At 49.0% G+C, this 12,571-nt stretch overlaps 1 protein-coding gene across 1 annotated transcript in view; it reads left to right on the forward strand.

Annotated features, from left to right (window-relative positions):
• The window catches only part of LOC115315266 (angiopoietin-related protein 7-like), a 101,531-nt gene that overhangs the window by 14,037 nt on the left and 74,923 nt on the right, over positions 1–12,571 (forward strand). The window contains exon 2 of the mRNA XM_040220360.1: positions 1,687–1,817. Within this exon, the coding sequence (XP_040076294.1) occupies positions 1,687–1,817 (131 nt within the window). The remainder of the gene's footprint in view (positions 1–1,686; positions 1,818–12,571) is intronic.

Genomic DNA, 12,571 nt, shown 5'->3' on the forward strand with positions numbered 1-12,571 from the left:
TTTGAGAAATGCCCCTAAAACATAAATTTTTTTCGTGAAAATTAAAAGCTGGACCCTTTCAGCCTGCCCGATATGGGAAATTTCATCTCAAATCAGGCAGATTAAAAAAGTATTAATTTTAATTTTCACGAAAAAAATATATGTTTTAGGGGCATTTCTCAAATGAATGACAGCGCAAACCGCAACTTCCCCAAATTTGTTGTTCTCGAGTTACGAAGCGTAGAAGCCGCAGTGGCAGAAACTAGTGTTTTTGCCTGCCGTCGCAGGTCGCGTGTTTGACACCCTCTGCTGGCGCTATTGTTTTCTCTACACCCTTTTAACTTTTCCCCCTCATTTAATAGGTATTATAAAGATACCTTGATGTATTCAAAATAGTTTTAGAAATTTGATTGTTTTCTAAAAAACATGGCAAACTCGTCACTCCGGTCGCTTTTCGGTCAATTTTGACAGGTCATTACTTTGTCTGTACTTAAGGTAAATTTTCTTTATTTGGCTCTACAGAAAGCCCAAAGCAAGCCCATTATAGATATAATAATATCATTATTATCTGCCAAGTAGCCGCTCCGCTACTTTCACGTAAACGTTGTGAAAAATAACAAATGTTCACATATTTCACGCGATTGCGGCTCAAACAGAGGACATACAACCAAAATATTACATTTCTAGACTGTGTTTTCTTGTAGTCGACTATATGTCTAAAAGAATTTAAAAAATAAAAATTTACAAAAATGGGTTTTTTGAGAAAATCGATCTCAAACTTTCAACATTTGTTATTTCTTACAACGTTTACGTGAAGGTAGCGGAGCGGCTAGTCGACAGATCATAATAATATTATGATATCTATAATGGGCTTGCTTTGGGCTTTCTGTAGAGCCAAAGAAAGAAAATTTACCTTAAGTACAGACAAAGTAATGACCTGTTAAATTTAACCGAAAAGCGACCGGAGTGACGAGTTTGACCTGTGTTTTAGAAAACAATCAAATTCCTAAAAATATTTGAATACATCAAGGTATTTTTATAATACCTATTAAATGATGGGGAAAAGTTAGAAGGGTGTAGAGAATACAATAACGTCAGCAGAGGGTGTCAAACACGCGACCTGCGACGGCAGGCAAAAACACTAGTTTCTGCCACTGCGGCTTCTACGGCTCGTAACTCGAGAACAAAAAATCGGGAGAACATGCGGTTTGCGCGCTCCATCATTTGAGAAATACCCCAAAAACATATATTTTTTTCGTGAAAATTAAAAATTAGACCCTTTTAGCCTGCCCGATTTGAGATGAAATCACCCATATATATATATATATATATATTCCTCCCCCTCTGCCTTACCGACCTGGAGGAAGAGGAAGAGGATATTAAGCCGGGTGTCTATGCTGATCATTTGTTTTCCAAAAATAAAAATTTTTAAAGTCGTTATTACGCGCTGTTGAGGCGTTTGAGAACATTGAAAGTAATGATGTTGGGGTTGCCAGTGGCCCTTTTCAAGGCGAAACAAAGTATAGGATGAGCTTTTCTTTTTAGTAAGAGTAAAAAGCACTGTGGTGTCTTTTGCCTTGCAGCTCTGACCACTTGAGACTAAGAATTCCTGGGGAGCATCAATGGACGCTCCCGGCAGTTTCTGCTACAGTTGCTCTGTTTGCAAAATTTATAAGGAACGTCTGCTTCACGCTTTTTTCTTTGCAGCTGGCAACCGAACAGTAAGCTGTGCCCAGTTACGACGGAAGGGATATAAAATTTCCGGAGATTATGTTATCAGTCTTCACACAAATTTCTATGTGAGTTGTGACATGGACACCGATGGCGGAGGATGGACAGTAAGTTTCAGCACTTATTTGGGAAGGTATACACATTCAAAGCCAGCACAAAGCGCGATTTCGTTCTTCATTTTAAAAGAAAATGACTATTAATGAGGCAATGCCACAATTTCGCAATCGCATGGAGCAGCAGCGCGTTACTTTTATTCCTTTTATTGTAGCGAAGGCGGTGCGTTTTTCTTTTTGTCTAGACACGTATGGCGATCAAATCAGTAGAACAAAAATCTTTATTTCTGTGCACCCCCTCCCTCCTTTTCCCCAACTGAAAAATACTTCAAACGCCCCTGGTTTTAATTTTCAAATAATTTGCGATGTGATTAGAACTTTCAAGGTCGGCCCTCACAATCATGGTTCCACGGAGTGCTTTAGTGATAGCAACTCGCCGGAGCAGGTGTAGAACTTTGTGGCCTATATATGATGCAAAGTCATCTATGCGCGACGCACATTCAAACGTTTAACCCGGCGTCGATTTTTGCTCGGTATCCAAGCGTACAAAGGCAGAGAGACTCAGCACTTCGGAGTGCTAAAGAAGCTTTAATCACACCGGGGCGAGACGGGCGAGACTTGTGTTCGACGTGTTGTGCCTTTTTTTCTGCGATGGTGCGCTTTCGTAAAAATTTTCACGTGTTCTCAAAGGGAAAAAAAAACAACTTCCGCGAATGACGACGAACGAGGAGAAAACATGTCCTCAGCACGCTGCCACCCAGCCTCTGCACCGCTCCAGTTAGTCGATTTTGGTACCTGCAAGATGGTCGTCCCGTAGCCTCACTCGCACAACTAGTTCGGCCAACTAGACTTCAGCCACATGACTCAGCTTGCGCACGACACGTCATGGTCGAACTTGTCAACAAACTATGATTTGTGGTGCGATTTTATCTTCACCATACAGAAAGAATGTGTTCCTAGATCTCTGTGCTCATCAAGACACGAAACTGTTCACCATGGATTTTTTGGGGGATATTTATCAGAGCCGCCCGTCCCAAGCGACTGCTTTTCCGGAAAGCACGCCGTTCACAATGTCCGGAAGCACGGCACGTGAAAACGAACCACAGAACAAGCCCTGAAGACAGCTATGTACTGCATGTGCTCAACAAAAAATATATAAGCGACATCGTAGCTAAGGTCAAAAGTGACCTCATAGGTTTTTGGCCTACGTGAGCCGCCTACGCTCAACATTTCAGCCACGCTGCTTAAAGGTGAACGGAAGTGTTGTCCACTCACGCCGCGGATGTCGCCGGACTTTATGCGGACTGCTTTTCGCTCATAAAGTATACTTCTTTCGATAGGGACACTCTCTTTCAGGGCCGTCTGACCGGCAACCAAGAGAAGCCCTGACTCTGCAACTAGCGACCAAAGATGAAAGTAGCGAGCATAACCAGCCTGAACTCTCATCAGTAACCTACAGCGACATCAAAATAACCTTCAAACCAGTAACCTTCAAAATAAAGAATTACCGTTGCGGGGCCAGACGGCGCCGCACCTAAATTTTTCAAGATGTTATCTTCGAACTTGCTACCAGCCACTCGCCGTTTGCTGAAGAGACTTTTCGATAGTGTAGTTGTCCCAAAGGAGAGGCGCCATGTTCTGATCATCCTCTGCAGAATAGAAAAGGGAAATCTGCAGACGAGCATCATTCCCTTGTTTCGACCACCTCGACTGTGCCCGTACATTTGAGCGTCTTATCAGGAAGCTCTCCTCAAATTCCTGGAGACGCCTGGCAGCCTGTTCGCTTCTCACAGTGGTTTCCGCCACAACCGTAGTTGTGAGACGACTCTGGCTACTGTGACATATTTTGTGAGCAAGTACATGGACGAACGCATTCCTAAGGACCTCATTCAACTCCATCTCAGTAACGTACTCGACACACAAGAAATAGAACTTCTCGCTTTGAAGCTTGCCCAGACCGGCTTCCAGGGCCCTATTCTTGTCGGACTCTCATGATTTCTCCGCGGTAACAACTGGCAAGTTGTCTACAGAGGAGCGCGTTCTGCACCGTTAATGGTCGAGTCTGCAGTTCCACAGGGCTCGGTACTTGATCCGACCCTGTTTCTGCTGTACTTTAACGACATTCCTAGGCACGACGTATGTCTTCTACTTCAGTATATATGCTGACGACACGCCTCTGCTGGCACCCATCCCATCGCCTACGGACTCATACTACCTGCAGATCTACTTGTCGGAAATATAGGGATGGATAGAAGCGCAGTACCTTCAAATAAGTTATCCAAGAGCGTGATCATCCTCTTCACGAATACCCAAACAAGGAAGGATAAGCCATTCTACATTTTAGCTGGTTCCGCAGTTTCTGTCAGTATGGGTAAGTACAGTGCTAATCACACTTGTCTATAACGCGCGAGCGTGTGGCTTTTTCCGGGGAGCGCTAGACTGGTGGCATTCGCGGAAACTAAGCTAGTCACGTGGTGCAACATGGAACGGCCCGCTCCAGGGGTGTCCTACGCACTCTATCAGCTGGCGGCGAATGCGGAAGGCTGCTCGCACGCTTTTTACAAACATCATTGCTCGAACAATAAACAAGCTAAAGCATGAAGGCGTATCAACGTTGTCGTCATCAAAAAACAAGAATATATCATAGACCACTTTACTTTTATCGCTTATCAAGCTGATAGAGTGGGCACGACACCCCTCGAGCGGGCCGTTCCATGTTGCGCCACGTGACTAGCCTAGTTTCCGCGAATGCCACCAGTCTAGCGCTCCCCGGAGAAAGCCGCACGCTCGCGCGTTATAGACAAGTGTGATTAGCACTGTACTTTAAGTTCATTGTACTTAAAGTACTAGTTAAGTGGGTTCAGAAAACTTGTACTTTACTTGAAGTACATTCTCTAAGTATGTCTCGTACTTTACTTAATGTATTTATTTCTAGTACATTCAGAGGGTACAACTCCCGACTTCAAAGTACATTACCCAATTCGATCTTGGTGAAATTAACCTCTTTTGGCCACTCGTGGTGTTTCGTTCCTTTTGGATAAATGTCTACTTCGTTATAGTGGCATGAATGGCTGACGATAAAGCAGTAGAAAACGGAACAAACTAAAGATTTATTGGGCGGCGAACTTGTTCCAGAAACGAGAAATAAGAACACACGTCGAGATGGCAGCAGAGAGCGCCGACGACGGCAGCAGCCAGCGACGGTGCGCCGGCTTAAAACCGCGTTCACACTTGCGAAGAGCCCTCTTGTCGCCGACCGAATTTACTGGGCGAGAAAACATGGCACCGTTCACATTTGTTGCCACCCGCCGCGTTCGCGCGGCTCCGGTCTCTCGCGGATATCAGAGCAGACTGCCCATAGCTCGAGTGGTCGAAAATAAGTCCCGGCGATAAGAGACGGCAATAGCTTCAGTTTCAACGACCGTCCACCCCATGGCGCTGCGTGTCCGGAGAATGGGAGCCTGGTCGACGCGCGCCAGCCAATGGGACCGAAGTGTGAAAGGTGCCGTTGGCTAGCTTTGCGCGTGTTTTCATAGCTGGGAGCTGGCTTGACTTGGAGAAGGATTTAAGAGCCGTTTGGCGCGGTTTCAAAGCTGATGACGTCGGCTCGCTCTATGAGACAGTTAATGCTTTCGCATTAAAAATAACGAGCAAACGGAGACAACGTGCGCCAATTTTACTCCACAGATCTCCTTTAAGGGCGCTGTCTTCGTTGCTCAGAGGTCTCTTATCGAACAGAGTTGAATACTTGAGTCTCGATCAGCATTTCTGCCAACACAACGATACCAGCGAGGCGGCGCCATTTGCATAACTTGGGAACTCCGATAACTTCGGCGGCAACTCCAACAACTCGGGCGGCTAGGCTGGCTCAGCCATGGTGTGACGCCGGCAAGCGCCATTTCCTCCTTGCATTCCGATTGGCTGCCGCGGATTGAAAACTTTTCTGCGCGGGAAGAATCCGCCCTGGACCAGTTGCTCCTGCGTACGAATATTCCATCGCCGGCGAAGGGATTCCCCACGGCGTCAATTTCTTCGCAGACCCGCCTGCTAATCCGCAAGTGTGAACGAGCCATATCAGCTGGTTATCGCGAGAGAGAATCTGTGATTTAATTGGGTTCATTACGGCACTCGGCTCTTTATCTACTCTGCTCGTCGTCTCGAATATTCGACCTAGAATGTTCGGGAAAGAATTAGAGCGGGACTGACTGGACAAGGTCACTTTGGCATCCTTATTGTTTACGGTCTGTGTAAGAGTAGGCGAATCTTCTAGATGAATGGAGAAGAGTATATTCTCGATCATGCACGCGGCATTACTCCCCCTTTAAAAGCGTACCACCCCCGATGCAACATATGATAAAACAAAACAAATTATTGGTAAGCTACAGTCTTCTGGAAAACGAAAAGTCTTCAGTGCTACCGAGCATAGAACGGCTTAGGTCTAATGACCTGAACCACCTCGGGTCGTAGTCGGCATTGTGATGATGTTTGTACTTCATTGGGCACCACTTCGTAGTTGAGCACCAGGGCGACGAAGTACCTTGTACGGTTCGAAGTACCGTTTGAACAGTTTTGCGCTGAAGTCGTGGCGACGAATGGCTGTCCACATCCACACCCTGTCTCCGGGCTGGAAGTGAACGTCCCAACGACGAAGGTTGCAACCTTCGTCGTTGGGACGTTCACTTCCAGCCCGGAGACGCTGGCCGCTACATGCAGCGGCCAGCGTCGACACGCTGCTGGTTTTGAATCCGGAGTCGGGCGAGCTGGAGGACTTCTTGGGCCCGTTGAGCAACCATCTGGGCGTCGTCGCTCCAATCGTCACCCGGCTCGTGGGGCAGCATAGTGTCCAGCATGGTCGTTACTTTTCGACCATGTACCAGCCTGAAAGATGTAACTCCAGTGCGTCTCTTGAACTGCCGTGTTGTAGGCAACACGGCAGTTCCTGCGTGTGCTCCATGTCGACATACATAGCGATCATGTCGGCGATGGTCTTGTTTAGACGTTCCGTCAGCCCGTTCGTCTGCGGATGGTACGCCGTCGAAGATGGCTGGTGTGGCTGAGCCGGAGGATCTCCTGAGTTTGCTGTGCCAAAAACAACGACCCTCAGTCTGTAATCAGTACATCGGGGCATCGTGCCTGAGGACGACAGCCTCGACGAAGAACTTGGAAACTTCCACAGCGGATCCCGACGGGAGCGCTTTTGTCTCGGCGTACCCTGTGAGGTAATTGGTCGCTACGATGATCCACACCGGTTTGCTTGCGTCGATGGTGGGAACGTTTCAAGCAAGTCCATTCCAATCTGCTTGAACGGTGTAGTCGGGGGAGTGATCGGCTGCAGGAGTCCTGCCGGCTTTGTCGGTGGTTTCTTGCGTCGTTGGCATCCGCGGCAGGATCGGGCGTAGAGGTGGACAGCCTTCGGGAGTCTGGGTTAGTAGTATATTTTCTGAAGTCGTGCAAGTTTTTGCTGTAGCCCAGATGCCCCGCCGTCGAATTGTCATGGGACGCTTGGAAGACTTCCGCTCGAAGACTCGCAGAGATAATCAGCAGCTACGTCAAATTAATGCTGCGAAAGTTCTTTTTTTCTATTTTTATTGTACCGTACACTTTACTGAACAGCAAGGTTTGTCAGGGATTGTGCAAAGACACGTAGAACTGCACTCCCTGGTCCCTCCAGATGTTCGATGAGTTCACGCAGCTCTGGATCATCACATCAAAGTGCTGCCATGTTGTCCACGGTCACCGCGCTGACAATAACGTCGTCTTCGTCGCTGTCGTCGGTGCGCTCAGACGCCAACTTGACTGGTGCCCTCGACAAACAATCGGCGTCGCTGTGCTTGCGGCAGAACTTGTAGACCACACTCACGTCGAATTCTGAAAGTCGAAGACTCCACTGTGCGAGATTTCCTGAGGGATCCTTCAGGTTTGCGAGCAAACAAAGCAAGTGGCTGTCTGGGACCACTCGACACGGCCTTCCGTTCAGGTACGGGCAATATTTCGTTATGGCCAAGACGATGGCAAGACAATCCTTCTCGGTCGTCGTGTAATTTCGTTCCGCGTTCAACAACGTCCCACTAGTGTAAGCGATCACGTGCTCAGTACCCTTTGTCGTTCGACCAGCACAGCGCCGAGTCCTGTATAGCTGGCGTTCGTGTGAACTTTTGTTTCGGCTGATTTGTTGAAGTGGCCAAGAACCGGTGGTGACTGCAGTCATTGCTTTAGCTCATCAAATGCCTGTTGTTCTTCTTCACCCCATTTGAAGTTCACGGCGTCGTGAGGCGCACGAGCGGCGAAGGAAGTTGGGCGAAATCCCGAACGCACCGCCGGTACTACGCGCAAAGTCACAGGAATCTTCGGACGGCCCTCTTGTCGGTGGGCGGAGGAAATGCCGCTACGGCGAGAGTCTTCTCAGGGTTAGGACGAACACCTTCGTCGCTCACAACGTGACCTAGAAACTTCAGTTCGCCGTAGGCGAACCAGGACTTTGTCGGCTTGACGGTGAGTCTGGCGGTCCTGATTGTTTGAAGAACGGCCCGAAGGCGTCGAAACTGCTCGTTGCAGTTGGCATAGAATAAAACGGCGTCGTCGAGGAAAAACAAGACAGCTCTGCCATTTAAGGTTTGCCTGTACGGTGTCCCTGACACGCTGGAAAGTTGGCGGCGCTGTGCACAGTCCGAAGGGCATCACCTTGAACCGATACAGTCCATCGGGCGTGACCAAGGCAGTCTTCTTTCGGTCCCGTTCATCGACTTCGATCTGCCAGTCGCTACTCTTCAGGTCCATCGACGAAAACTATCGGAAGTGGCGCAGCCGGTCCAGTGTGTCGTCGGTGCGAGGGAGTGGATACACGTCTTGCTTGGTCACCGCGTTCAGCCATCGATAGTCAACGTAGAATCGAAGCGTTGCGTCCTTTTTTTTTTCACCAGTACGACTGGAGAGGCCCACGGGCTGCTTGGCGGCTGGATGATGTCGTCGTTGAGGATTTCTTGCACTTGTTCATGAAGGGCCTTACTTTCCTTTGGGGAGACATGGTGCGGCGGCCGATGCACAGGGAGCTCATCCTCGTCGATAACGATGCGGGGTTTCGCAACTGTTGTCTGGAGTACTTTCGACGTCGACACAAAGCAGTCGCTGAATTCGGCGAGGAGGCCTCTGAGCTTTCGTCGTTCCCTGGCCCTAAGCTTGTATTAAAGTCGAGCTGCGTCGGTGGTGCACTGTACGGCTGAGATGCGAGGGTTCATCGGAGATAACGGCGATCTCGGCGGCGTTCCGGAGTTCATCGACGGGGCCTACAGCGGCCCCTTTCGTGAGGTACGTGCAGCGCCTCGTGTCAAAAATGTGTCACCAGGACCGCAGTGCGGCTCTACTGCAGTTCTGTTACGCCCCTTGCGACGCGTGTTCCTCTTCCGAGAAGCAGTTGGACGTCGCCTTCCAGAAATACTTCCCCGCTGGCGACTGCATTGGTCACTACGGGCACAAGAACACTCGTCCGCTGCGGCAGGTTCACGTGGTCTGCAAGGCGTCGGAGGGCGGCTACGTTATTTTGCCATCCCTCCGAAGGTAGGACGGGTTTTCGCAGCGTCAACCTATTCGCTTCAAGGTCGATTACAGCGCCGTAATCACACTGAAAGTCCATGCCAGAGATTACATCTCTCGCATAGTCCTGAAGGACGACGAATATGGCTGGACAGGTCTCCTCGGGAATTTCGACGCGAGCAGTGCACGTCCCGACAGGCGTGATGAGGTGTCCTCCGGCGGTACGTATTTGCGGGCCGCTCCAAGGAAGCGTGACTTTCTGAAGGAGGCGAGAGAGCTTCCCACTCAAAACGAAGTAATCTACTCTGGTTTCCACAAGCGCTGACGCGTCCATGACAATGTTGAGGTTGTTGGGCACCGTTGCAGAATCGCGGTTCCGATGCTTGTCACGACCAGAGCGGGGGCCCTATATGAGGTACTTGGAGGATCTTTCAGACGGTCGTCCTTGGCACCTCCACCTCGAAGGGTTGCCGGGCTTAGTTTCCCCGACGAGATTGGGGAGACAGGCATTCTCGGCGAGACCTACAAAGTGACGACGCCGGAAGTCGCGTTGAAAGCGAGCGATATCCTCGGCGGGGAGACAGCTCAGGAGATGTCCAGCGCCGTAGGTAGTGTTCGATGTCCCGAGTTCGCTCCCCAAGGCGTGGTCGAGGGTCATTGGGAGCAAACCCTCGCGGGCCCAGCTGTTGGTAGGTGCATCGTCGGTAAACTTGATCGGCTTCCTCGCCATGGTAGAACAGGAGGCGTTGGTCAGCCGTGAGACAAACGTGCGTCTTCCTTGGCGCCGGGAGTTCGGCTCGGACGTATGGAGCTTGTTCCTCAGTGCGTTGAGCGTAATGCAGCGTACGGACTTTTAGTCGAGGGTGCGCCGGGTGCTGCTACTCGCATGTTGCTGGCGGCGGTCATCGGCCCATGGCGGCGTAGCTCAGGGTTGGTTCCTCGGGTACCGCGATGCAGACGGGGACATCTGGTTGGAGCGCCCGTTGAACCTTCTCTCGGACTGCTTCGGTGACGGAGAGCGAAGCAGGACATTCGGCAGCCGGGTGTAACTTCTTCAGCTCCTCCCGATAGACGTCGCGGATCATCTCTCAGATATACGTGAGGCTGGAGCCGACGTTGATGCTAGAGAGCGCAGGAACAGCGACGTTCGGCAGTGGACGGCACGGGCTTGGAGGACACGCTCCATATTCTATGCTTTCTTTAGGAAAACATCGACGGTGGTAGGTGGGTTTCGTACAAGGCCACCAAAAATCTTTTTTTTTTTTTTTTTTGCTTTACGCCTAATGATTTTCAGTTGTTTTTTCTTCCGTCGCCTGGGGATCCGCGCGGTTGAATAACCGAAGAACGTCCTCGACAGGGCTCACCCTGCTTTCGTTTGGTCCTTGAGCTCTCGACAGTAGTTTCTTTTTGGTGCGTTTTCGTCGTTAATGGTTTGCGAAGCTCCGACGCAGCTCTGGCTTGAGGAAGTCCCAGTTTGTAAGCGACGCTTCATGATTTTCGAACCAGCGTCGCGCGGTTCCTTCGAGGAAAAAACAGACGTTCTGTAAACGCAGTTCAGGAGTCCACTGGTTGTGCAGGGTCACCCTTTCGTATTGCTGCAACCAGGATTGGACGTCTTCGTAGATCTCGCCCTGGAAGGTCGTCGGAATTCGAGTGGTGACTGGCAGGTAAATGACGGGAGGACGGAGGTGGGAGTCTGCGACGATTAGCTGCTCATCGTCGGCTTCGCCGACCACAACAGGTCTCCTTCGACAGTAGACCGAATTCCGGGGAAAACCTTGACCACGGCGGCTTCCTCGGGTCTCGGTCGTTTCCATGGGCGGTCTAGTTGAGCCGGGCACTGGGCTTGCGGTGCGAGACCTCAGGGAGGTAGGCTTCATGGGCTGCGTTACCTCTCACCTCCACCACAAATGTCACGAATGACAGGCGACGAGGCAGGAGAAAACAGAATGAACTAAAAGATTTAATGAGGGGCGAACTTGTGCCAGAAACGAAAAAGAAGAACACACGTCGAGAATGCAGCCGTGAGCGTCAACGGCGGCAGCGGAAAGCGAAGGTAGTACGTCGGCCTAACAGCAGGCTATTGTGAGAGAGAAGCAGTGAATTAATCTGCAATACGGCGCTCGGCTCTTTATATACCATGCTCGTCGTCTCGATTATTCAGCCTAGAATGTTCGAAAAAAAGTTATCGCGAGACTAACTAGACAAGGTAATTCTGGTCTCCTTACGGTTTACGCTCGGGGTAAGAGTGTGCGCGAATCCTTTAAATGAACGGAGTAGCCTATCTTCTCGATCATGCACGCGGCGATATGTGTTTCTTGGTAACTGTGGAGAATCAATACGAACTCTGGTATTTATTCTCCCCCGTTACTAAGTGGAATTATAGTAACAGAGGACACACATGCACCTTATGAATGACAGGTTACATAGTTCCTACGTGGACTAATTTTTCAATAATTCTGAGTAGTTGAAGAGCAGTGTATTTTAAATGATTACTAGCAGTAATTTCTTTTTTTTTTACGCCTCATTTACACGCACACCTCCGAAGGCCTGCCAGCTCTTCAGGGACACAATTAACATGGAGAACACAACCAGAACCTCTTCGTCTCCCTGGGCATGCCACTGCGCACGCCACTTCGAAGAGGGTGAAAGAGCTGAAGGGCACCACACATGAACGTTTTTTTGTTTTTTTTTGTATAGAAATTAGCTGCGGGCCCAAGCAGATATTATTATTATTATTATTTAAGAGGTGAATTAAATCTCACAACTTTTGGGCTGAAGTTCCATAATCCCGAGCAACACAAAAAGATAAATAAATTTCCCGTCAATTACCCTTTTTTAAGTAGGCGTAGTTGAACGTTTACATTATAAGACACGTGTGACATTCTCTAAAATACCAGAGCTTCATAATATCAGACAACCATGAGCAGAAGTGAAACGAAGCTACCGCCAACTTCTGATTATAAAATTTTGTATCGCCGAGAAACATCCCAAGACCAATATGGTAACGTTATCGGATATACTCAAAATGTACTCGGGGTAAATTTACTGGTGGTTTATTTTTCCTGTACAAGGAACACGTCTCCAAAATTCTGTCATAATTGCCTCTCAGCAAAATTATCGTGAAAATTTATCTTAGCCGTACAGCTCCAGGAACGTAGCTTTAAACGGGAGATTTGTATAAATGTTCTATAGAATTTACAGCGAAAAATGACGGTATAAACGGCAATTATACTGTCTAATTATTATTAACTAGAACTAAAAAAAAAAAAACGTAT

The sequence above is a fragment of the Ixodes scapularis genome, unplaced genomic scaffold, assembly GCF_016920785.2.
Source record: "Ixodes scapularis isolate PalLabHiFi unplaced genomic scaffold, ASM1692078v2 PGA_scaffold9__187_contigs__length_104089568, whole genome shotgun sequence".
Classification (NCBI taxonomy): domain Eukaryota; kingdom Metazoa; phylum Arthropoda; class Arachnida; order Ixodida; family Ixodidae; genus Ixodes; species Ixodes scapularis.